This window comes from Heliangelus exortis, chromosome 24 (genome assembly GCF_036169615.1).
Source record: "Heliangelus exortis chromosome 24, bHelExo1.hap1, whole genome shotgun sequence".
Taxonomy (NCBI): Eukaryota; Metazoa; Chordata; class Aves; order Apodiformes; family Trochilidae; genus Heliangelus; species Heliangelus exortis.
This window is the reverse complement of record NC_092445.1, coordinates 3624126-3648390: the sequence shown is the minus strand read 5'-3', so window position 1 is coordinate 3648390 and position 24265 is coordinate 3624126. Positions and strand designations below refer to the sequence as shown.

Below are 24265 nucleotides of genomic sequence, written 5' to 3'. Positions count from 1 at the left end.
CTCTGGCAGGATTTGGCTCCTCGTGACCACGAAGTGACTTATAAATAGGGGGAGGAGAAGCCGCCGGCAGCCGAGAGGGAACCAGGGAAGTGCCGCGGTGCTGATGGATTTCCAAGCCGGAATCCTGCGGGATGGCAGCCCCATGGAGAGCCTGGAGAAGCAGCTGATCTGCCCCATCTGCCTGGAGATGTTCAGCAAGCCCGTGGTGATCCTGCCCTGCCAGCACAACCTCTGCCGCAAGTGTGCCAATGACATCTTCCAGGTGAGAAGGGGCCCCAGCACCCCGGAGGGCCCCGGGGATTGCTCACGGAGCTGCGGGGATGCTCAGGGATCTCCCCCACCCCCACGTTCGTCTCCTCCTTTCAGGCTTCCAACCCGTACTGGCAGAACCGGGGCAGTGTGGTTTCGGGGGGCCGGTTCCGCTGCCCCTCCTGCCGCCACGAGGTGCTGCTGGACCGCCACGGGGTCTACGGGCTGCAGAGGAACCTGCTGGTGGAGAACATCATCGACATCTACAAGCAGGAGTGCTCCAGGTGGGCACGGGGTGTGGGGGGCTGTGGCTCGTTGCTTGTCCCGCTGGGACCCTGGGGACCCGGGGACCTCCTGAGACCCAGCACCACCACGGAGACCCTGGGAGATGGCGGCTGGATGGGAAACTGGGGGACTTTCAGTGGTCCCAAATCTTCCTCCCTCAACCCAAATCCAAGCTCCCCTGCCATGCAGAGCAGTTTGGGTCTCTGGGTGGCTCAGGGGGACAGCAGGACCCCAGGGGGGTGGTGGCAGCAGAGTGGGTCCTGTTCCCTGCTGTGCTCTGCAGCTGGGGCGTTTGGTGGGAGATAAGAGGTGTGGGGGACAAATCCAGGCTCTGCTCATGACAGTGGCACTGCTGGCTGATAAGGGACAGAGGGACAGCTTGGGGGGCCCTCTCCGTAAGAGCATGTGGCTGAGGAGGGGGACGTGGAGGGCTCACAGGTTCTCAAAGCAGAGCAGTGGCCCCTGCCAAATTTCCTGAACTGCTGTAAATATTGTCTAAGAGCCATGGGGACGGGGACGATGGCACGTGGCAGGTGTCTGTGGCTGCAGGGGGGGGGATGGGACTTGGGGGGCCAGCCCTGTCTTTGTTTCAGTGGGCTGGCTTGTCCCCGTGTCCCCCTCCTTGCAGCAGAGGGGATGACTGAGCTGCAGCCCCTGGCTGGGACCCCCAGGGGGTATCTTGGCTGGTCACATGTTGGGTGACAACAATAAATTCCAGCAGCCCGAGGCTAAAATTAGGTGTTTGTGCAGTGTCCCTGGAGTGTCACCCCCCCTGCCACCAGGGCTGACTGCTGCCATGCCCAGTGCTACACTGGTTCAAACGGGGGTTTACTGGTTTTGGGGTTTACAGAGGAAAAGAAGACAGTGGGTCCTGTAGGAGTAGGCGTGGGGTGACACCAGGATCCTGACTCTTTCCTGGGGACTTGATTTTGGGGTGGCTCTGCAGCATCAGAGGGGATGTCACTGTGGTGGGGACAATGCTGCAAGGGGGGTGTCATCACTGTGGGGACAGTGCTGCAGCAGGGATGTCCCAGCAATGGGGACACCACCTCGATGGGGCTGTCACCTCGATGGGGCTGTCACCCTGATGGAGCTGTCACCCTGATGGAGCTGTCACCCTGATGGGGATGTCACCCTGATGGGGATGTCACCTCGATGGGGATGTCACCCTGATGGGGATGTCACCTCTCTCTCCAGCAGGCCACTGAAGAAGGGGGAGCACCCCATGTGCAAGGAGCACGAGGACGAGCGGATCAACATCTACTGTGTCACCTGTGAGGTCCCCACCTGCTCCATGTGCAAAGTCTTTGGTGCCCACAAGGACTGCGAGGTTGCCCCCCTGCAAAGTGTCTTCCAGGGCCAGAAGGTGCCACGGGGGAGGGGGACAGAGACACCAAAGGGGGAGGGCACGGGGTGCGGGGCTGGGAACCCTGGGGTGATGTGCTGAGCTGGGGCAGCCACAAATAGCACTGGGACTCACTCATGGGGTATTAATATCCCCCGGGTGACTTCGCCCAGGAGACAGCCTATATTTAGAGTGGCCGTGGCTGGAAGGGGACATGGGGGGAGCAGGGCTGGGGCTGAGCAATACCCAGCCTGTCCCCACGGGTGGGAGATGTCCCCATCCTTGTCCCAGCTGGGCTTCAAGTTGTTTCTGTCCATCCACCCCTGCCCAGAGCGAGCTGAACAACTGCATCTCCATGCTGGTGGCTGGGAACGACCGGATCCAAACCATCATCTCCCAGCTGGAGGACTCGTGCCGGAGCACTGAGGTGAGGAAAAGTGGGAAAGGAGCCCTGGGAAAGCTGGGGGACACTCGGGCCAGGAGGGAGCTGGAGAACGGAGTAGGGAAGCCCCTGGGCTGCTGCTGGTGCTGAGGGGGACACCCACGTGGCATCCCTTGTCCCCACAGGAGAACAGTGAGGCGGCCAAGAGGGAGCTGTGTGCTCGCTTCGATGCTTTGGCAGAGCTGCTGGAGGAGAAGAAGTCAGAGATGCTGCAGCGCATCACCCAGGAGCAGGGTGACAAAACCAGCTTCGTCCAGGGCCTTATCCACCAGTACAAGGAGCAGCTGGAGAAGTCGAGCCGACTGGTGGAAACAGCTGTTCAAGCCATGGAGGAGCCCGACGGGGCTGCCTTCCTCATGGTGAGACCCCTAAAGCCCTTCCCCTGGTGTCCCACTCTCTTGGGGACATCCCACACGGCTCCAAGACCCCTAAAGCCCTTCCCCTGGTGTCCCACTCTCTTGGGGACATCCCACATGGCTCCACTCACCTCTCCTCTTGCTCCCTGCAGAACGCCAAGCAGCTCATTAAAACGTAAGTGTCCAAATTGTGGAAAATTTGGTGCTCCCCTAAACCAGGCAGGATTTGGCCACAGGGTGCCCAGGTGGTGAGCGTGGGGATGCTCCAGCCTCCTGCCCTGGCACCATGTGGTTCCCCAGCCTGGTCAGGGGGCAGGAGGGGACACGGCTGTGCTGTCCTTGCCCAGGATTGTGGAAGCCTCCAAGGGTGGCCGGCTGGAGAAGATTGAGCAGGGCTACGAGAGCATGGACGCCTTCACAGTGAGCCTGGACCACCTCACCGAGGCTGTCCATGCCTTGGACTTCATCCCCAGTAAGTCAGCCCCTGACCCCCTCCCCTGAAGCCCCATCCCACCCGGTGGCACCCATCACCTCTCCCTGGTGGCCCCGTGGTGACGTTTGGTCACCTGTTCGCAGCCGAGGAAGATGAAGAGTTCTTCGATGGGGAGGAGGAGGAGGAGGAGGAGGAGCTGGAGGAGAAGGAGGATGCAGCGCCCGAGAGGACAGTGATGGGTAAGGGGCTGCACGGCCCAGCTCATCCCCTCCTGGGACCCTCAAGCACCCACGGGGGGGCTTCGGGGGCTTGGCCCCCCCTGACCTCCCATCCTCTCCCCCTGGCAGCTCCCCTGTAGCCACAGCGGCGTGGATGGGGCGGGAGGAACGCCGCGGGCGCAGGATGTCCAGCGACGGGACTGGGGACAACGGGGAGGGGGCGGGGACACACATGCCATGGGGGTTGGTGGCTTCGTGAGCCACCGCCAGCTCCAGCACAGGACACTTTTCTATACGGGTGCAAAAAGGCCAATTCCGCACGTTTTGTATCTTCCTTGTTTTGTATATAATTGTCACGGATCTGAATTTTTGTGTATTTTGTAAAGAAAAAACGGTGGTTTGGGTGGTGTTGGTTAGTTTGGTGCTTTTGGTTTTCGTTTTGTTTCCTTGTCTCTCGTTCTCAACTCGCCAGCCTCACGATGGGCACGGGGGACCCAGGGCGGGGGGGGGTGGAGTTGCCCAGTTGGTGCCATCATCGGTGTCCCTGCCAGCACCCAGCCTGGCAGAGGGATGCCACCCAGTCCAACACTTAATTTGCAGCCTCATTAGCACCTCCAGCAGCACTGGCACCCCGTGCCTGGCCACCTGCCTGGGGATGTAACAGGTCAGCACCCAGCAAGATTTATCTCCTGGCCCCGGGATGTCCTGGGCTTGTGCTTGCCCAGGTTTGGGGACATGGCGAGGGAGGGGTGAGGATGCTGGGCCAGCCCCCAAAGTGGGGGTGGAATCAGCATCGAGCCGCTGGCTTGCTGCTGGCTGAGCTGACAGGACTGCAAAAAAATATACCACGGATGCAAAAAATGTGGCAGGAATGCAAAAATATTCCAGGGCTGCAAATATACCATGGATGCAAAAATATACCACAGGTGCAAAAATATACCAGGAATGGGGGGGAAAAAACAAACAACAACGAACACCATGGAAGCAAAAATATACCACAGGTGCAAAAATATACCAGTTACTGCTTTTCTCCTGCAAAAGGGAAACTGAGGCAGCACCAGCAGCGGTACCGGGATTGCAGTCAGCACCAGGGCACTTAGCGCTGGGCTCAGGCTTATCCATCACATGGCAGCTGGATTTAAACTGGGGGGGAGGGAAGAGGGGGGTGGGGATGAGGGCTCCCTGGAGAGGGGCAGGGAGGTCCTGGGGTGGTTTTAGGGGTTCCTGGGTGGTGTCCATGGAGATGGTGGTGATCCCACCGGTGATCCCCCCCACCCCCTCGGGGCAGGCGCTTTGCGGCCGGCCTGACCGTCCCCCCCTACCCCCACCCCCACCCCCTTGGTGGCTTTGCGCACGAGTCCGCGGTCGCTTCACACGAGCCAAGGCCACCGCTGCCACCAGCACCGGCCACGCTGCGGGGTCACCCCCTCTGTCCCCATCCTCGCCCCGCAGGAGGACGATGGCAGCCGGCGAGGAGAAACGGCACCTGCTGAGCCCGGGAGCAGGAGGGTAGGGAGGGACCCGGGGGGGGTTGGGGACACGGTGTCCCCTCTTGCTCCCGCTGCTCCCACCTGGGATCCCCTGGAAGCATCTGGCTGTGGAGGGAGGGAGGTGTTTCAGGCTCCAACCCACTCCCCAAGCCCCTCCCTGACCCCTCTCCCCGGCAGGTCCTACCTGGGGGCTGCGCAAAAGGACGAACACAGCTCAGCGCCTGCCCTGGAGCTGGGGACACGGCGTGGCCAGCACTGCCACACGCGTGGGGACAGCGGCCACCCCGGCCAGCAGCAGCGGGCCCGCAGGAAGCTCTACCTGGCTGCTGGCATCTGCCTGGTCTTCATGGTGGGGGAAGCCGTGGGTGAGTGGGGGGGTGCAGGGTCCGGAGTGGGGGGGGCCCACTGCCTGCAGACCCTCGTGTCCTGATTCCCCCGTGGGTGCAGGCAGGGTGCAGGCAGGGCTCCCTGTGGTTTCTTGGTGGGTCAAAGCACCCACTGTGCCCACCTCATGCCCACCTCAGGCTGTGGGACACCATCACCCCCCCCGGTGCCACCCTGACTGTCCCCTCCCCGCAGGGGGGTACCTGGCACACAGCTTGGCCATCCTGACGGATGCAGCCCACCTCCTGACAGACTTTGCCAGCATCCTGATCAGTCTCTTTGCTCTCTGGGTCTCCTCACGTCCTCCCACCAAAACCATGAACTTTGGCTGGCACCGGGCAGGTAACGAGGTGTCACCGCCCCCTCAGAGTGCCCTGGGTCCCCTCCCCATGGGGACCAGGTGCCTTGGGGAGCCCCGGGAGGCACAGGGAGCCCTGGCACCTGGGTATAGGACAGGGCAGGGAACAAGCACTGCTGTCCCCATGCAAGGAACAACCCTGGGGATGGCTCCTGGGTGCCCACCCCAGCCCTGGGTGGGGCAGGAGGGTGCTTGGGCTTGGCAAAGCAGCATGTGGGGCTGGGGTCCTCCTCTCCGCAGAGATCCTGGGGGCTCTGCTCTCCGTGCTCTCCATCTGGGTGGTGACAGGGGTCCTGGTCTACCTGGCTGCCCAACGCCTGCTCTCAGGTGACTATGACATCGAGGGCAGTGCCATGCTCATCACCTCTGCCTGTGCCGTGGCTGTCAACATCGTGTACGCACCCCTTACCCTCCCCAGGCGTCCCCCACAACCTGCCCCGTGTCCCCGCAGGGATGTCACCCCTGCCCTGCCCGCAGGATGGGGGTGGCTCTGCACCAGACAGGGCACGGGCACAGCCATGGGGCAGCTGGGGAGCAGCCCAGTGCCAGCGTCCGTGCTGCCTTCATCCACGTCGTGGGGGACCTGCTGCAGAGCCTCGGTGTCCTCATTGCTGCCTACATCATCTTCTTTAAGGTCAGGCGGGCACGGGGGCAAAGAGGGTGCTGGGGATGGGGACAGTGGCTTCAGCGGGCACAGGAGTGAGACGGAGAGGACCGTGTCCCCTCAGCAGTGGTGCTGATGGGGATTTGGGGTGAGGTGGCAGCATCAGAGGGGCCTCACCCTCTCCCACCCTCTCCAGCCCGAGTACAAGTACGTGGATCCCATCTGCACCTTCCTCTTCTCTGCCCTGGTGCTGGGGACGACGCTGACCATCCTCCGTGATGTCCTCCTGGTCCTCATGGAGGGTAGGGACCCACCAAGGGGGGATCCCCAGGCCTCGGGGCCACCCATGGGTGCGGTGGGCCCCCCACCTTGTCCTTTCAGCACCCGCAGCTCTCCCTCCCTCCCACCCAGGCACCCCAAAAGGAATGGACTTCAACGCCGTGCGGGAGACGCTGCTGGGGGTGGGGGGAGTGGAGGCCGTCCACAGCCTCCACATCTGGGCACTGACAGCAGCACAGCCACTGCTCTCGGTGCACATCGCCATCAGTGAGTGCTGAGACACCCAGTTTTGGGGGTGGGGATTTAGGGTTCACCCCTCTCTCCCCACCCTGACACCCTCCCCCCCCCCTTTTGCTCCTGGCAGACGCGGGTGCCAGTGCCCAGGAGGTGCTGGAGGAGGCCAGCACCCGGCTGCAGGGCACCTTCCACTTCCACACCACCACCATCCAGGTGGAGAGCTACTCCGAGGAGATGCGGGACTGCCGGGAGTGCCAACCCCCCCAAGACTGAGCTTCCCTCCATCCCCGGGATGGGGGGATTTTTCATAGATGGAAAATAAAGGGGAGGAAAGGGCTGGTTGTGTGCGGGGGGAGTTTGGGTCTGGCAGCATCAGGGTGTCACCTCTGGTGTCTCTGAAGGCAGCAAGGATGGAGCCACAGCCATGGCAGCCAGAGGAAGCAGCTGTTGGAGGGCACCAACCTTCATTTTCACCCTTTCTATTCAGGCAGGGGGGGGGAAGCAGCTGAAATAGCCCTTTTTTCTACTTTGGGGAGCCCTGTGAGGCAATGGGGTGCTGGGGAGCTGCAGGAGGACCCATCACAGCTGGGGCAGGAGGGAGAACACGCTGGCCCTGCTCTCACCTCTTATCACTCCTCTGTTTGCCCTTAGGAAGCCAAAGGACTCGCCCTCCCCGCGGGGCTGGGTGCTGGGGGGGGGCTGGGTGTGCAGCCGGGTGCTGCACGGGGTGTTCCCAGGGTGCCTGGGTGGCTGTTGATGGCACAAACTCCTGGTGGTCCTTACATACCCCCATCCCACAGCCACCAGCCAGGCTCTGCCTCTCCACACAACTTTATTGCACTGGTAGAACCCGGCAATAAGTAAAACCCGACAGCGAGTAAAACCCGACAGCGAGTAAAACCCGACAGCGAGTAAAACCCGACAAGGAGTAAAACCTGACAAGGAGTAAAACCTGATAAGGAGTGAAACCCGGCAATAAGTAAAACCCGACAGCGAGTAAAACCTGACAAGGAGTAAAACCTGACAAGGAGTAAGACCCCATCAACCGACTGCCTGCTCCCGGGAGGGCTCCGTGCAGCGGGAGCGGAGCCCCCGGGGCTGTCCCCGGCCCGGCTCCCCAGCAGCCCTCAGGGTTTTTCCAGGCGTGGGTATTTCTTGCGCAGGACGGAGACCTGGTCCTTGAAGAGGACGGGGTCCAGGCGGAGTTGGGAGGAGACGAGGGGCATGTAACCAAACCAGTCCACCAGCTGGTTGAGGCAATCCTGCCGCTGGGAGAAACCTCGGTCACCCCCCACCCAGCCCCCCGCCGTGCCCTTCACCTCGGCAGGAGGGGGAGCACGGAGGTGAGGGGCTCCCCTCATCAGGGGGGGGTCTCTGTATCCCCATCCTTGTGCCCTACCTGCTGGGACACGCTCTCCTTGTGCTGCTTGCGTTGGGTGACCTTGATGGGTGGCAGCTTGGTGACAGCGGCCACCAGGACGTTCATCAGGATGTCCTCACAGGCAGCCAGGCCACCCACCAGCTCCCGCAGCCCCGCCGGCAGGTACTGGGTGAAGAGGCTGTGATAATACCTGGGGAAGGAGTGAGGAGGGGGGGGGGCAGAATGCAGCTGAGCCCCCAGCCCCACCCGCACCTCCCCGGCTGGGTACCTGTGGTAGAAGGCGGCCGTGGTGAGGATGATGGAGAACTCGTTGGTCCATTGGGAGGTGTAACCCCAGCACCTCTGCTCGGGGTCCCAGAAGTGGCTGCACGAGGGGAAGCCCACGATGCGCTCAGGGAAGCTGCGCCACACCATGAAAGCAAAATCCACCTGGCACGGGACAGGGGACAGTGTCACCAGGCTGTGGGGACCCTGGAGAGGGGACTTATGGGCTAGGGGACAATGTCACCAGGCTGTGGGGACCCAGGAGAGGGGACTTATGGGCTAGGGGACAATGTCACCAGGCTGTGGGGACCCATGGGAGGGGACTCATGGGCTAGGGGACAATGTCACCAGGCTGTGGGGACCCAGGAGAGGGGACTTATGGGCTAGGGGACAATGTCACCAGGCTGTGGGGACCCATGGGAGGGGACTCATGGGCTAGGGGACAATGTCACCAGGCTGTGGGGACCCAGGAGAGGGGACTCATGGGCTAGGGGACAATGTCACCAGGCTGTGGGGACCCTGGAGAAGGGGCTTGTGAGATGGGAGATGATGTCACCAGGCAGTGGGGACCCATGGGAGGGGCCTCATGGGCTAGGGGACAGTGTCACCAGGCTGTGGGGACCCAGGAGAGGGGACTCATGGGCTAGGGGACAGTGTCACCAGGCAGTGGGGACCCAGGAGAGGGGACTCATGGGCTAGGGGACAGTGTCACCAGACTGCGGGGACCCATGGGAGGGGACTCATGGGCTAGGGGACAGTGTCACCAGGCTGTGGGGACCCAGGAGAGGGGACTCATGGGTTAGGGGACAGTGTCACCAGGCAGTGGGGACCCAGGAGAGGGGACTCATGGGTTAGGGGACAATGTCACCAGACTGTAGGGACCCATGGGAGGGGGCTTGTGAGATGGGAGATGGTGTCACCAGGCTGTGGGGACCCATGGGAGGGGACTCATGGGCTAGGGGACAATGTCACCAAGCAGTGGTGACCCAGGAAAGGGGGCTTGTGAGATGGGAGATGGTGTCACCAGACTGGGGGGACCCATGGGAGGGGGGCTCACGGATGCCCCTGCCTTCCCCTGTAAGTGCATCCTGGTCATGGGGACATGGGGACAGCAGGCACAGGTCCCTGCCAGCCCCGTGGCTACCACCCAGCAGCCTTCCTGGCCTGGCACAGGGCTTGTCCCAGTTCCAGGGGGCTGGGACAGTGGTGTCCATGGCCTCACCTCACTGGTGGAGAGGCTGCTGTGCTCATCCAGGCTCAGCACAGCATCCGTCTGGATGGCAGCGTAGGGGAAGAAGCGGTCGCTGAGCTACAGGGGGTGGAAAATCAGGTTGGGATGTGCCATGGGGTGGGTGCCCCAGCTCCCTGCCTGCATCTCAGCTCCTCTCACCTTCCCACTGCCCTGGATGATGGTCAGAGGCACGGGGGTTTGGGGCCATCTCCCGCTGGGTGGTGGTGGCTTCTCACAGTCCCACAGCACCAGGATCTGCAGAGGGGGTAACCAGTGTGTCCCGGGGGGGGTTTGACCCACTGGGGGGTGTTGGTGCATTGGTGTTCACGAGGTGGTCAGGGACCAGCCCCCCCCCATCCCTGCAGCAGGACCTGCTCCAGCCCCACTCCTCCTAAAACCATCTCATGGTAGTTTGGACCACAGTAAATCCATAGGTGGTCCCACCAGCACCCTGGGGGGCTGGGGAGACAGCTCTGCCCATCCAAGGGTGACACCAGCAGCCATTCCTCACACCCTCGCCCTTCCCAGCCCCTGGGACATGGCCCCATCCATCCCAATGCATTCCCGGGATCTGCACTGAGTGGAGAAGGACTCAGCTCCTCCCACCTGGGCGCAGTACTGGGATGCAGAGACAGCCTGGATGAGCCTGAGGATGGACTGGGAAGGGGATCCCACCGGTGAGACGGCCCGGATGAAAGCTGTGAACTTCTCAGAGGGGCTGGAGCCTGAGAAAGCAGGAGGAGGTTTGTGGCATGCACTGAGTTTGCCGTGCTCAGCCGGGGCACAGGGGTCCTACCGTGCTGCAGGTGGTAGAAGGGAAAGTCCCCTGGGTGGGTGGAGAAGTCGGGCAGGGCCAGGAGCCCCCCGGGCAGCGAGTTCCAGAGGAAGCGGGAGCGGGAGCGGTGCGGGAGCAGCCGGTCCTTGATGATCTGCCAGAGCCCAAGGAGAAGCTCTCAGCACCTTGGTAGTGACCCCGGGGGCTGGAGGTGGTCAGAAAGGGGGGAAGGGTGGTGGGGGGCTCACTTCCAGCGTCGTATGGACGATTTTATCGACAGAAGAGAAGTAGGCGTCCCACAGGAACTGGGTCTGCTGCTGGAACGCCAGCACACGCTCCGGGTGGATGCAGCGAACAGCCGAGGGGATCTGCGGCAGCCGTGGGGGAGCTGGGCTCTCACCTTGTCCCCTCACAGCCCCCTGGCACGGCTGCCTTGCCTCCAGCACCTCCCGTGGCCAAGGATGCTGTGCCACCTCCTCCCAAGAAAGCAGGATCTGACCCAGGACCCCCCACGGGCTTTGGGTCTGGGGAGATGCTCAACACCCCACCCACCCCCCATCGCCCCCCGGGATGAATGATGCCCCCCGGGGCTGCACTGGGACAAAACCCCCTCCCCGAGCTGGATGAGCCCTCCCTGCATCCCCCCACAGGAGAGCTGCGGAGGATTCATCCCCCAAGTTTGGCTGGGGACTTCGTCAATCCTGGTGCCACTCACCACGAGGGGAGGGTCCCGAGGGGTGGGGGCACGGGGGGCGGGATGGGACCGCGGTACCTGCAGCAGCAGCTTCTCGCTGCCCACCACGGCAGCTTTGCCCCAGTCGATGGCCTCGGCGAAGGGCAGCTCCCAGCCGTCGCTCAGCAGCACCGGGATGCAGGCAGCCTGCGGTGGGACCCCACACAGCTTGGGACGAAACCCCCACACCCCAGGGTGAGGGTCTCCCTGTCCTCCCCAGGACCCCAACCCCTACCTGCAGTGCCTCCAGGAAGCGAAAGGAGCCCAAACGCCGGCCCCGGGGCACGATGCAGAAGGTGGAGTTGTGCAGCAGCTCCTGGTAGTCGAACCTGGGATGGGAAATGGGGTTGGGGGGAGAGGATCAGGAAAAGACACAGCCCCACCTGTGTCTATCACTTACTTCCTTGCATAAGAAAAGTCCAGAAAAGTCTCCATTCTATTGTTTGTTCTGTCAAAGGGTAAACCTTCTAGATGAGGAGCTTATTCTGAATTATGTATCACAGTGGGGTTCTGTTGTTATAATACAGATTATAATATCATCCTGATTCAGTGAAACAGGCTGCTGGTATCTTGTTTTCCGTATTACCAAAGACACAGTGAGGAGTGAATAAAGTATGTGATGAGCAACTTAGTAAGGCAGTTCAGAATCTTACTCGGTCTGTGCAAAATTATGTGTTCTCAAACTAAAACTCTGTGACCACAGGTGGTCACCCACCTGTGACCACCCACCCCTGGGGTGAGGGGGGCTCGCTGGCACCCGACAAAGCTGTGCATCCCTCCTGGGGGAAATGGACCCGGCCCAGCGTTAGGATTAATCGGGGTTGAATTTTGGCTCTAAATTTCCCCAGCTCGGCGGGGTTGATGGAACTGAGATGCTCTGAGTGATGGAGGGATGAGCCCACCATCAGAAAGGGGACCCGTGATGGAGCGAGGAGCCGAATTCAGTCCGAAGAAGTGGGTGATCCTAGGACCCTGGTGTCTTTCAAAGTCATTACCCTCGTCCCTCCACCCCACTGTAATGAAATCCCAATGCAAAGACAGCGCCCGAACCCCCGAGCCCGAAACTGCGGCGACTCCTCCACCGTGCCCAGACGTGCCGGGACGGGACCGGCCCTGCCTGCCCTGGCACCGGTTCTGGAAGGAGGTGGGGGCAGAGGGCCGGCAGCATTCCCCCTCCCCGTGCTGTGGGGTTATGAAAGCCCCTTCTGTGCAGCCGGTGGGGAGAGGCGCGGCTTCTGCTGGGTCCCTGTGACCACGCCGGAAAATCCAATATTGACATTAGTTTGGGACAGACCCCGCTTGTTCCTGCCTGTGGGGGGAGGAGGAATCAATCAGCGAGGTCCTGGATGGGATGGGGAGGAATAAGAGAGGTCCAAGCAGGTGTGGGCGGTGGGGCCAAAGGGCTGCCTGAAATGTGCTGGTCCCCAGAGAGAAGGGTGTCCCCGTGATGGGAGTGGTGCCAGCCTGGGGGTGAAGGACGTGTCACTGCCACGGGTGCTGCTGGAGCACTACGGAGCATCCTGGCAGCCTGGAATGTGGGAAGTCAACCCCGGTGCCGAGGTGTGAAGTTCTACGATCAAAACCCACCTCTGAGGAACCACCCTGACATCTCCGAGGGATGCTGAAAACCTCATTAGTGCACCTTGCCTCGTTAACACCCCAGCTCCTGAGCAAGCGACTGCCCCGAGGAGCGAGGGTGGCTCAGACAGCACCCAGACCCCTCGATGACACCTCAGCAGTGACAGCCGCAGCCTGGCGCTCACCCGGGGGGACATCCTCTGCCACCCGCTCCTCAGTGACCCCAAACTCAGCTGTCACCCCCAACATCTCCATGGGGCTGTTCCATCCCGAGCAGGACGGATCCCGGGGGGGGGGGGGGGCAGCCGTGGCGGGGAGGCTGGCGCCGCTCGGGCTGCGGGGCCAAAACCTCCCGATGGAAATATTTTGCTCCTGACGCGTTGCGGTTTCCGGGTAATCACGCCGTCAGGGCTTCCTTGTTTTGTTAGGAGCCGGGATGGGAGCCCACCACGCTCCCTCCGCCCGGCCCCTCCATGGCTCCGGTTGGGCACGGTGCCACCGGGGGGAGGGTGTTTGGGGGGTGGTGTCCCGTTGGCTCCAGAGAGCCTTTTCCCAACCCACTTCGGTTGCTTTCAGCGCGGGGCAGCCCACACGGGGCCAACCCGCAGCGCTGCTACAAACCCCCCTTTATCCGGGGCACAGACCCGGTTTGTTTTAGGCAGCCTCTCCAGGGGGGGTGAGGAGGGTGATGAAGCCCCCGGTGAGGCCGTCCTCTGCTCCCCGTGCTGCCCTCTGCCATGCACCAGGTCACCGGGGATGTCCCCAGTGCACGGGGCCATGGGGACAGACGGGGTCTCACTGCCCCAGCCACAGTGTGTCCCTTCCTCGTTGGGCTGTCCCCTTCACAACTGTCCCAGCTCCTTCTCCGTGGGGCAGGAGGACATAAATCCCCTGCATGAGGTTGGGCAGAGCTGCCCTGGCACGATGGGGACACTGGTGGCTTTTTTCCTGGGTGTGCCACGAGGACAAGCAGGATGGCTTGGGGTCACGCACGAGCACGCTGCCCTGTGTCACATGTGTCCTGTCTATCTGCCACCTAAAGCCACCCCAGGCGAGGTGTAAATCTCCCTGTACTTGCAAACAGTATTAGGGATTACTTGGATTGGTGGGAGCAGGATATCCCTTCCCACTGCCCCTCAGCACAGCATGGGACTGACCTTGGGATCATGTCCCACCAGCCCACAGCATCGCTCAATGTCCTCCAGTGCTCCAGCCCCAAAAAGGCTCCACTGCAGGGGCTGGTGGCCTGGTGGCACCCGCCAATGGGGCCACACAGTGCCCAAGCTGCCCCAAGGGCCCAGATAATCCTGGTTCCTGTAGCACCCTGGCTCCTCTTTTACCTCCCAGTACCTCCTAAGATGCTTTGAGGATGATGCCAAATGTGGACTCTCCCCATCTGCTCTCTGGCTGGGTGGCTGTGGGATGTCCCCAAGCAGCTAGACAGGGACCTGTCCATTGCTGGTGGGACAGGGTCTGTGGCCACCAACCCTGGACCCAGCAGTTGGTGCTGGGTCCCAAGCAGCAGGATGGGGAGAGGTGAGGAGCCCGCAAGGTTCACAGAGCCTTCCACACCCACAGAACTTTATCCCCCCTATGTTTCCACCGAGGTCCATCACACACTGATGCCACCATCCCCATAGGTCAGGGGGGTGCAGGGGAACCCTCTACCCCACCACGTCCAGTTGAGCTTGAGGCTTCCACCCTGGGATGCCCAAAGCCCTGCCAGTGTTGTGGGATTTTCAGTGGAGCCAGGGAGGGGAGGGATGTTTCAGGCTGATCTCCAAGAGAAACATTTATGTTAGGGGAGGGCAGGGAGGGGGGAGAAGAAAAGCATCATTCATCAGCATTAGGAAAAAGGGAAATCGCATTAGAGGCGGCTGCACTGATTGCAGATAAGAGCTGCTCTCACCAGATTACTTGAACTTTAATACAGAACAGAAAAGCCCTGAGCAACCAGCACCTCGCTCCCCACCACCCAAATGAAACCCTCATCCACTTCAGGAGAGCCCAAAAACCCCCCACACCTGGAGCTCCAGCCACCCCAAGCAGCCACAGCTGCGCCCTGCAGAGGGGTGAGAACATTTTATGGGGTGTCCCCCCACCCCCCAGCCCCTCTTTCCCACCTCATCTCCAACTCACTTTTCATAGTCGACGTTGTCCTTGTCACAGCGTGTGTCCTTGTGCTTTTCCCAGTCCTTGCCATGCTTGCAGGTGGTGAGGGAGATGATGTCCTTCCCGTTGTGGATGTGGTGCAGTGCGTTCCTGGTGCCGGAGCCGATGCCAGTCAGGTACCTCTTCCCCTTGAACACCAATAAATATTTCTTTTTTGGGGGGATTGAGTCCTGATGCAACCACCCCTTCTCCCCACCACGCTGCGGGTGGTCCTTGGAGAAGAGAGGGATGGAGATGTCAAAGCCAGGCCTGAAGTTCTCTGTGTAGAAGCTGGCTTTGGCCAGGATGGCTTGGCCAATGTCAAAACCCAGGTCCTCGGTGTAATTGGGCCAGGTCCCCGAGTAGAGGTTGAAGATGAGGTGGTTCCTACCACCATTCCAGAGCGGGAAACTGCGGATTTTCTCATCGACGTTACGGACGTACTGACCCGAGAGGTGGTCCCGGTCCAGAGTGTCGATGCTGAGGATGAAGAGGCAAGCTTCCTCAGGCTTGGGGGTGTAGTAACGAGAGCGTTCGATGGAGCTGAGGATTTTGCTGTAACTCTCCGAGAGGGGTTGGTCCCACTCCCGGGGGTAGGTGAAGACTTTGAAGCCATTTTTCTCACACCTGGAGAAGTCGAAGCAGGTTTCCATCCGGCACCTGCTGTTCCTGTAGACACTCAGCCTCGCCGCCCGCCGCTCCCGGGGCGATGGCAACGAGGGGTCCCCATCACTCTGCAGCTCCTCGGGGTCTGCAAAGCTTTTGAGGAGGGACCGATCCGTCCAGCTGGGCCAGTTCCTCCGGGCTTCGGCTTTCCTCCCGGGAAAGAAAGCGAAACGGCGCAGCTGGTCCCCTCCAAAGAAGAAAAGCAGGAGCCAAGAGGCAAGGAAAGTCAGGAAAATGTATTTCTTCCTGGTCTGCATAGGTTCATTCACGGCCCCGGCTCCTCATCGGGCTCAGACGGGTGTCAGAGTCCGTCCGGTTGAAAGGCTGATGTCCCAGACCTGAAGCGGGAGGTGGGACGGCGGCTCCCGACCCCCAAGGATTGTCCTTTACAGTCCGTGGGAGCGTGGATGAGCCCCACAGTCCTCCCACTGTCCCCTCCACCCAGGGCTGTGCTGGCTTTTGGGGGTCTTCCCACTCGGCAGAGCTCGCTGGCACCAGCGTCCCGCTCCCTTCCCTCTGCCTCAGCGTCTACTCCGCTGGGTCCCCGTGCTGTGACAATGACATTTCCATCGCCGCTTGGCCCGGCTTCAAATCCCTAGGGAAGGGGAGAGGTCGCGGCGTGGCAGTCATGCTGCCGCCAGCCCCGTCACCGCAAGCAGCTCCTCACACCGCCACGACGGGAACCCCTGCGCAGACCTCTCCTGGGAATAAAAAAACCTCCCACTCCCTCAGGGCTGTCCCCAGCCCGCTCCTTCCTCCCGGTACCTTTGGGAATACGCAGCTCCGGGTGGGTTTCGGGACGCCGTGCCCCGAAGGCTCGACACGTGGCTCCCCGCCGCTCCGCGCTGCATCCCCGGCCGGGGACGGTGCCGGAGGAGGAGCCGCCGGGTCGGGCTCTGCCCTCCCTCTGGAGCTGCCTCCCGGGGGTCTCCCCCTCCGTTCGCCTGCCCCGGGGGTGCGCGTGGTTGGGGAGGGGGATGAAGGGTTCCCCCACCTTGTCACCTTGTCCGTCTGTCCCTGCCTTAGGCTGTTTGTCCCCGTGTCACCCCTGACCTCCTGTGCAAGCCCCCAGCTGCCCGCGCCCCTCGTGGTCGCCTGTCCCCCCGTCTAGCTGTCCCCTGTGTCCCCTCGAGGCTGGGTGTCCCCTGTCGTGTCCCCCCTGGGGCTGGCTGTCCTCGGTCCGTCTGTCCGTTCCCGCCCTGGGGCTGTTTGTCCCCTGTCTGTCTGTCCGTCCCCCTCGGGGCTGGTTGTCCCCGGTCCGTGGGTCCCCTCCCTGGCTGTCCCCCTGTCCCCTTGTCTCTTCCCCGATCAATTCCCGGCCCCCCTGCCCGGCCGGTCCCCGAGGTCCATCACCCCCCCAGTTCCATCACCCCCCGCACCGGGTCCCCCCCCGTCCCGCATCTGTTCCACCGCGTCCCTTTCGCACCGTCACGGCTTTAGCCCCGCCCACTCATCTCCTATTGGTCACCCTCGCCCCTGTGGGCGTGGCCCGCAGAGCCTCCCCTCCCCTGCGGCGCCTTCTCATTGGCCGCGCCCGCAGAGCGCCCACGTGGGAAGGGGGGGTGGAGGGGGGGGGGGGTTCCCCGCGCCCCGGGGGGTACCGGGGCTCCGCAGGGTCCTTGTGCCCCCCGCACGCTCCGGGACCCCAAGTCCGGGGAACCCCGAGGGGCGCGGCCCGTCCCGTCCAGGTGGTCTCGGGTGCCCCCAGCTGTCTCCGGCCCCCCCCACCCCCCCAAAGGGACGGGGTTCCACTGGGGAGCAGTGGGGGCCGAAGCCGGTGCTGGGCTCTCAGGGGGGGCGTGTCCCAGAGGTGGGGGTCCCAGCCTGCCCAGAACCCCCCGGATGAGCCGCAGGAGCCGAGCGGGAGCATGGGCCGAGTTCATCCCTATTGGGAAATCCCCCTGGAAAAGCCAGCGTGGGACTAACACGGGCAGCAGAACAGCCAACCGGCCCCCACAGAACCCACAGAACCGAGACCCTGGGGTTCGGCTGCGGGACCCCCACCCCAATTATCCCGCGGGCTCAGAGGCGAGAGCTGGATGTCCTGGAGCAGCTGGGCTGGGCCGCCTTGAGCATCCCCCGCTACCCCCATCCCCAGTGGATTTCCCGGGGTGCTGTGGGGTTGCTGAGCCCCACGGCGTGGAGCCAGGCGTGGGCTGGAGTGGGCAGCAGGGGCAGGTCGGGGCTCGACTCTCCCACCCTGCCCCGGCATCCCCGGCTCTGCCAGACACCCCGCACCGGCCCCGCCGGCTGTGCAAGCTGGGACGGGGCAGGGCTCTGGATCCCATCCATGGGTGTAACAACCCGGCCGGCCTCAGCCTCTGGGCAGGACGGGCACGGGGCAGGGTGCCACCACCCCCAGATGGGCTGGGGTCTCCCCTCGCTCCCGAGTGGGACCCAGGGGACACACACAGAGTCCCAGCCCAGCCTGTGCCTCAGTTTCCCCACGCAGCCCCATGCTGGGGAGCTCGGCGTGGGTCTGCGTGCGCGGCAGCTCGGTAGGGAGGGTTTTTTACCAAATCTTTGGATATTTATTTGCCAGGCCCGGCCCCGTGGGGAGTTAATCCCTGACCGCCGAGGGGATTACCACGGGCCGGGGGCTGCTTGAGCTGCAGAAAGCGGATTAAGCGAAGGGCAGGGGACGTGGGGACGGGCAGAGGGAGCCCCGGGCCACCTCGGGTAGGGGGGGGGCATGGGGACAGTCCCCATCCCGGGGGGGGCAGGGACCCAGCTCCCGAGGTCAGGGTGTTGCCCGTGGACACGGAACTCGACAAGGGAACCCACGGAGGGGATGCGATGGAGGGACCGGGGTTGTGTCCCCACACTGGTGGCACCGGAACCTGCAACTTGCACTGGTGGCACTGGGAGCTGTGGTTTTGCACTGGTGGCACCGGGAGCTGTGCCCTGTACTGGTGTCTACTGGGAGTTGTAGTTCCCGTGCACGGGTGTCACTGGGAGCTGTAGTGTAGGGTGCACTGGTGCGTGCTGGGAGCTGTGACCCGGCGAACTGGTGAGTGCGGGGGGGATGGGGAATGCGGAATGGTGCTGGTGGGGGGGATGCCTGGGGGGCACAGAGGGAAACTGGGAGCTGGGGGAGCTCTGGGAGCTTGGGAAGAGCACTGGGAGCCATGGGGCGAACTGGAGGGGTGGTGAGGGGGGTGGTACTGGGAAGTCCGGGAGAGTACTGGGAGCTGTAGGGGTAACTGAGGGCACTGGGAGCTGGGGGATACTGGGAGCTGAGGGGCACCGGGAGGTCTGGGGGAGCACTGGGAGCTGTGGGACACTGGAAGCTCTTGAGAAAGCACTGGGAACTGCGAGGGTAACTGGGAGCACTGCGGGGAGCACTGGGGGGCTGCGGGGAGGGCTTTGGGAGTCGGGCACTGGGAAGCACTGGGAAGCACTGGGAGCTGTAGTTCCGCTGGGGATACTGGGAGGGGAAGTGCGGGGAGCCAGTGTATACTGGGAAGTGTAGTCCGGGGCTCCAGCGCTTACTGGGAGGTGTAGTCCCAGTCCAGGGCCATGCTGGGAGTTGTGGTTCCGGGAGCAGCTGCAGTCCTGCACAGGGGGGGTGCAGGGCTCTGGGGGGGTGCAGGGCTCTGTGTGTCCCCCCCCGTGTCCTCATTGTCCCCTGGACACCCCCAGCTCTGCTCTGCCTGGGCTGCCCACCCCAGCCCTCAGCATCCCGGGGGCAGGGAGGGGATGATGGAGATGGGTGCCATGGGTGGCCACGGGGTCCCCACCATCCCACCCAGCAGCCCCCCCACACCCAGCCATGGGAACATGGGGAGGGGAGGAGGAATTGGGAACCTGGTTTTCTAAGGGTCTGAGCCATAGGAGGGGGGTTGGGGTAAGGATTAGGGACTGAATTGGGGTCCCCTCAGGCAGGGGGTGGTCACTGACCCCGTGTCTCTGTGCAAGGCTCAGCTCTGGCAGCATGGGGGGGACACAGTCCCTGGCACTGCAGCAGGGGAAGGGACCTCACCAGGTGGGGTGCACGGATGTCATGGTGGGCCACACCTGGCAGGTATGGATGGGGACAGGGATGGGGAGACCTTTGAAAATTTAAAGGGTGGGGGTATAAGGAAGAGGGGGACAAGGTTTTTAGCAGTGCCTGTAGTGCTAGGACAGGGAGTGAGGGTTTTGAAGTGAAGGAGGGGAGACTTGGACTGGATGTTAGGAGAAGTTTTTTATGCTGAGGGTGGTGAGACCCTGGCCCTGGGTTGCCCAGAACGGTGGTTGATGCCCCATCCCTGGAAACATTCAAGGCCAGGCTGGATGGGGCTTGGAGCAACCTGGGCTAGTGTAAGATGACATTTCAATGTCCCTTCCAACCCATTCTGTGATTCCGTGAGTCTGTGGTGACAGGGACAGGACAGGGACAAACCTCCAGGCACAGCAGGGTGGCTGCAGCCAGCTGGGTTGCTGAGGGCTGAGCTCACTAAGGACTCAGCCATTGCTGCTCCAGTCTGTCCCCACCACCTCCCCCTTCCCCTCTCTCCCCCAGGGGCTCCTCCTCCGCCTTTTCTACCCCTGCCTGCCCCAGGGAGGGGCTGAGCAGCCCCTCTGGATCCCACGTTATGAATACTGTGCTGGCCTTGCCAACCTCACCCTGCTCAGCTGCTCTGCCCCCCTGATCAGCCTCGCCCTTGGTAAGGGGTGGGGGGCACCCTATCCCCCATCCCGACTGCTCCCCTATTCCTTAGGGACCCGCTCCCTTAGTGGGCTTGGAGCCCACCCACCAAGCCCACCCCCCGTGCTGGGGGTGCCTGGGTGGGGATGGAGCTGAGCAGGGACCCATTGCAGCAGCAGCAGCAGCACCCGCTGCCTCTGTCCCCCCCCCTTTTCCTGTGGGGTTTCTCTTCTCCGCAGGCTCCTGCCGAGTGCCAGTGAGCTGGAATGGACCTTTCAAGCCCTGCAGCACTGGGTACCCTCTGATCATCTTCTCCCATGGCCTGGGAGCCTTTCGGTAGGATCAGCCCTGAGTGGGGCTACAGGTGCTGAGTGGCTGCTGAGGGACACAGCCAGGATGGGGACAGGGGTGTCCTGGTCCCCTCGTCACCCCCTCGGACCTGCCTGGCATTGCCAGCACAGCCCTGACCCCACTCCCACCCCACAGGACTCTGTACTCCTCAGTCTGCTTGGAGCTGGCATCCTGGGGCTTCGTGGTGGCAGCACTGGAGCACAGGTGGGTGTCTGGGTGTCCCCTCCCAAAATTTGGCAGGTGGGATGGGGCTGTCAGGACATCACCCCCAGGGAGCTGCTGGAGCTGCCCCACAACGTGGCTGCTGCCCTCCAGGGACCATTCTGCCTCTGCAACGTATTTCTGCACAGCAGAGGATGGGAGAGAGGAGTGGATCCCCTACCAGCAGGTGCCCCAGGGGCAGAAAGAGTTTTATTTCCGAAAGAAACAGGTACCAGGGTGTGGGGTTAGGGGTGGGCAAGCCAGGAGGTGTGAAATCCCTCCTCCAAACCCAGCTGGCTCCTGCTATCCCTGGGGGGGGGGCTCTTCATCTCCTGCCCTTCCCCAGCTCGTACTGCTGGGATGCTGGGGCTGAGCTTTCTCTTTGCAAGCTGAGGAAAAAAAATAAATCTGTTCAATCTGTTTGTCTCTGCTCATGGGGTTTGTCTGTCCTGCTCCAGCTGGAGCCAGGCTGGGCTCTGCCACCTCCCTGGATGCTTTAACCTCACCCAAACCTGGCTGCTGGGTTTGTTCCTGCTCTGATTTTTGTTTCTCTCTGGGGTTATCCCAGACAGCTGCTTGTTGGGGAGCAGGAAGGTTTCCTCCTGAGCCAGGTTCCTCCCTGCTCGTTTCTGCCTCCTTTTAAAAGGATGATGTCAGGTTGAGGGTTGTCACAGAAAAGCTCTCTAGGGAACACAGGGGGGCTTTGGGCAGTCTCTTGGGTTTGGGTGTGCTCTGTCTGACAGCACATTGCACAAACAAGGGGAACATTTTTCCTATAACAGCAAGAACTCTGGAGGATGAATGAGAAATAAATCCTAAATAGAGAGAAAGGTTGTGTCCCAGTGGTTTTAGGGGGATGAGTGTGGGGGGATGGAGTTGGCCCCAGACTTGTGGGTTGGAGGAGCTGGGTTAACTGGGGAAGGGGCAACTCTTGCTGCCAGGTCCATCAGAGAGCAGAGGAATGTGTGCGAGTGCTCCGGCTCCTGGAGGACATCAGCAGTGGGAAATCTGTCCCCAATGTCCTTCACCAGGACTTCAGTCTCTCCATGCTGAAGGTATTTTGGTCTGGCTGTGCTGAAGCACCAGCCAGGGAACCATTTGGCTGCAGGGGGGAGGTGTCTGGGTGCCCTTTGCTGGCAGGATCAGTCCTTGCTGTGTGAGGTTTGTCCTCCTGGGATGAGCAGGATCCATGCAGAGCCTGGGTGGTTTTGTGGATGGTTTAGTGGTTATGGGTTGTAGGGTGGATGGTTGGACTTGATGAGCTTCGGGGTCTTTTCCAACCTTGATGATTCTGTGTCTCAGCTTCTTGGTGCCTCTCTTCTCCCTTTTCTCCCCTGGGACCTATTGGTGAGAACAGGACAGAGGGCAGAGCAGTGGGGGCTTTGCTGAGTTTCTTCTCTTGGCTTTTTCTTCTCTAATTTGGGACTTTCTGCAGGGGGGGTTGGGCATGGGCTCCTCAGCCCTCTCCTTTTTGCAGGGCAGCATTGATCTGAGCAGAGTCACTGTCATGGGCCACTCTTTTGGGGGGGTGACAGCAGTGCTGGCCTTGGTGAAAGAGCCCAGGTTCAGGTGAGCTACAGCTGGGACCAGGAGCTCTGGGAATCCCTGGGGCTCATCCTGGGGGGAAGGGAAGCTGTGGGGTGGGTGGCAGTGCTGGGCACCCATCCTGCTGCAGGTGTGCAGTGGCTCTGGATGCCTGGATGTTCCCCCTGGAGAACGCTCTGTACCCAGAGGTGACCAAGCCCGTGCTCTTCATCAACTCTGAGAAGTTCCAGACCCCAGAGAGCATTGCCAAAATGAAGAGGCTGAGCTCCAGAAACAGCCAGACAAAGATTATAACCATCCTGTGAGTCAGGGGATGAGGGCACCCATCTGCTGGGACCCTCCTGGGAGCACCACATCCCAGCAGGAGAACCTCTTCCCAGCTCAGCAGATCTCTTCCCTGTCCCAGGGGATCCGTGCACCACAGCCACACTGACTTCACCTTTCTCACTGGGAAGCTCTTCAGCCTCATCTTTGGTGCCAGGGGAACCCTTGATCCCTACAAGGGTCTGGAGATCACCAGCCAGGCAGCTCTGGCCTTCCTGCAGAAGCATCTCAGTATGGCACAGGCTGGGGGGCACCTTACCTGGGGGCTTGGGGAGGGCTCAAGAGCTTTCCCACTTGCTTGGGGTTGGTGCTTCCCATCCCCTTGCTGCTCCTCCTTTACTCCTGGGTGGATAATCACTGGAGTAACCCCAGCACCATCTCTGCCCCCCACAGACCTGCAGGAGGAATTTGCTCAGTGGGACAACCTCCTGGAAGGCATCGGGGACTCGGTTGTCCCAGAAGCACCATTCTGCCACCCCAACCTGTAGCCTGGCCTGAGGAGCTCCTGGCAGGAGCTGCTGCTTCTCCAAAATGAGCCACGCAGGAGCCAACGAGGGCAGGAGGAGAGCAGGACTGTAGGACTGTCCCCAGTGTCCCCACTGAGGGACATCTGATGGCCAAGGTGCTCAGTGACTGGGCCAGAAGAGCCCTTCCCTGCCTGTTGTGGGGGCTGTGGAGCTAAGGGAATAAAATCCCTGGGGACAAAGGCTGAGTTGGCTGTCACTTGGGTCTGAGGTGACACCCTTCTTGCATCCAGGGGGTAGGTGGGCATTGGTCCTGGCTGGATCTGCTGCAGCTGGGGCACATCTGGCAGGGGGAGCCTTCACCATGGGCTGGGGGTGGCCAAAAAAATCAGCACAAAGAGATGCAGAATCTGAGCTCCCAGCACAAAGGTAATTAAATCTTCTTGTCCTGGAATGCTGGGGGGATTGCTGACCTCATGCCTAAAATCTGGGGAAGTAAATAAAGAAAGAAAGGCAGTTTTAATCCAGGGTCTGGCTGGAAGGATCTGTGAGCAGCCCAGCAGCACAAGGATGGGAAACAGGGACTGGGATTGACCTGGGGACAACAGGAAAACAGCCCAGACAGGTTCTGCAGCACCAGGAGCAATGCTGGCACAGGCAGGGGCTGGAGTGGGAATGAGGAACCATGGAAGCACCAACAGCCCATCCCTGGGTACCACCAGAGCCAGAACTGCTGTTTGAGCAGGGTCTGATCCTCAACCATCCCAAGGAAGGGCTGGAGCTGGCAGAGCTGCATGGATTTGTCTCACTGGAGCCCCTCCTCACTGGCTCTCCTCCACCACTGGGAGAGGTGTTTGGAGATCCTGGAGACACCACCCAGGCAGCTGCTGGGAGCATCCAGGCTCCTGCCACACCATTGTCCCCCCCACCACCACCACCCAAGCCACAGCAGCAGCCCTGGCTTTGCTTCACCTCCTGCCACCAGGGTTTGGGTGGCACCTGCAGAAAGGGGAATGGAAAAGCAGCATCTCCCTCCTCTGGGGCCTTGGTTCTTTGTGTCACCAGGGTGGCCACATCCTCACCTCCCTGGTGGTCCCCAACCCCTCTTAACCAAGGATGAGGGTGCCCTGGGGTGTCCTCAGGGGAAGGCACAGCAGAGGGGACAACTTCAGCATCTCCTGACACAAAGGACTGATGTGAACAGGGCCACGAGCCCCCGGTGCTTTTGGAGTGTTCCAGATAACCTGGATATTGAATTATTTTCCATCTAAACCACCATTTCTGGGAGCTG

General features: G+C 61.8%; 4 protein-coding genes across 15 annotated transcripts; 3 read left to right on the top strand and 1 right to left on the bottom strand.

Annotated features, from left to right (window-relative positions):
- The first annotated feature begins 56 nt into the window (after positions 1 to 56).
- On the top strand, positions 57 to 3744 carry TRIM63 (tripartite motif containing 63). Of its 3 annotated transcripts, none has more exons than XM_071767786.1 (9): positions 57 to 262; positions 367 to 533; positions 1735 to 1900; positions 2211 to 2306; positions 2447 to 2680; positions 2830 to 2852; positions 3025 to 3149; positions 3254 to 3349; positions 3458 to 3744. In XM_071767786.1, the coding sequence occupies exons 1-9, from the start codon at positions 104 to 106 to the stop codon at positions 3466 to 3468; spliced, it is 1077 nt and encodes a 358-aa protein (XP_071623887.1). In that variant the 5' UTR covers positions 57 to 103; the 3' UTR covers positions 3469 to 3744. The 3 variants fall into 3 exon arrangements, with proteins under 3 accessions (XP_071623887.1, XP_071623888.1, XP_071623886.1); XM_071767787.1 differs by having other exon boundaries at positions 58 to 262; positions 388 to 533; positions 1732 to 1900; XM_071767785.1 differs by having other exon boundaries at positions 58 to 262; positions 1732 to 1900.
- Positions 3745 to 4688: 944 nt separating this feature from the next.
- SLC30A2 (solute carrier family 30 member 2) lies at positions 4689 to 7017 on the top strand. The gene is made up of 8 exons (XM_071767578.1): positions 4689 to 4837; positions 4996 to 5183; positions 5398 to 5544; positions 5801 to 5954; positions 6038 to 6194; positions 6361 to 6466; positions 6576 to 6710; positions 6808 to 7017. The coding sequence occupies exons 1-8, from the start codon at positions 4788 to 4790 to the stop codon at positions 6951 to 6953; spliced, it is 1083 nt and encodes a 360-aa protein (XP_071623679.1). The 5' UTR covers positions 4689 to 4787; the 3' UTR covers positions 6954 to 7017.
- A 478-nt stretch (positions 7018 to 7495) lies between these two features.
- EXTL1 (exostosin like glycosyltransferase 1) lies at positions 7496 to 16829 on the bottom strand. 5 transcript variants are annotated; one of them, XM_071767569.1, is made up of 12 exons: positions 16225 to 16828; positions 14782 to 16054; positions 11300 to 11393; positions 11104 to 11211; positions 10580 to 10699; positions 10353 to 10485; positions 10163 to 10281; positions 9716 to 9811; positions 9548 to 9634; positions 8330 to 8490; positions 8080 to 8251; positions 7496 to 7942 (listed from the first exon to the last, which is right to left on the bottom strand). In XM_071767569.1, exons 2-12 carry the CDS (start codon positions 15714 to 15716, stop codon positions 7808 to 7810), a joined length of 2160 nt encoding a protein of 719 aa, XP_071623670.1. In that variant the 5' UTR covers positions 15717 to 16054; positions 16225 to 16828; the 3' UTR covers positions 7496 to 7807. The 5 variants fall into 5 exon arrangements, 3 of the variants coding, with proteins under 3 accessions (XP_071623670.1, XP_071623669.1, XP_071623671.1); XM_071767568.1 differs by having other exon boundaries at positions 7496 to 7948; positions 16225 to 16827; XR_011730455.1 differs by having other exon boundaries at positions 7815 to 7948; positions 8080 to 8226; positions 16225 to 16829.
- Positions 16830 to 18024: 1195 nt separating this feature from the next.
- Positions 18025 to 23497, top strand: PAFAH2 (platelet activating factor acetylhydrolase 2). Of its 6 annotated transcripts, none has more exons than XM_071767572.1 (11): positions 18159 to 18469; positions 19378 to 19483; positions 19964 to 20108; positions 20329 to 20425; positions 20576 to 20644; positions 20756 to 20870; positions 21583 to 21696; positions 22119 to 22210; positions 22293 to 22487; positions 22593 to 22741; positions 22904 to 23497. In XM_071767572.1, the coding sequence occupies exons 2-11, from the start codon at positions 19394 to 19396 to the stop codon at positions 22996 to 22998; spliced, it is 1161 nt and encodes a 386-aa protein (XP_071623673.1). In that variant the 5' UTR covers positions 18159 to 18469; positions 19378 to 19393; the 3' UTR covers positions 22999 to 23497. The 6 variants fall into 6 exon arrangements, with proteins under 6 accessions (XP_071623675.1, XP_071623676.1, XP_071623677.1 ...); XM_071767573.1 differs by having other exon boundaries at positions 18179 to 18469; positions 22317 to 22487; XM_071767574.1 differs by lacking the exon at positions 22593 to 22741 and having other exon boundaries at positions 18025 to 18469.
- Positions 23498 to 24265: the final 768 nt, after the last annotated feature.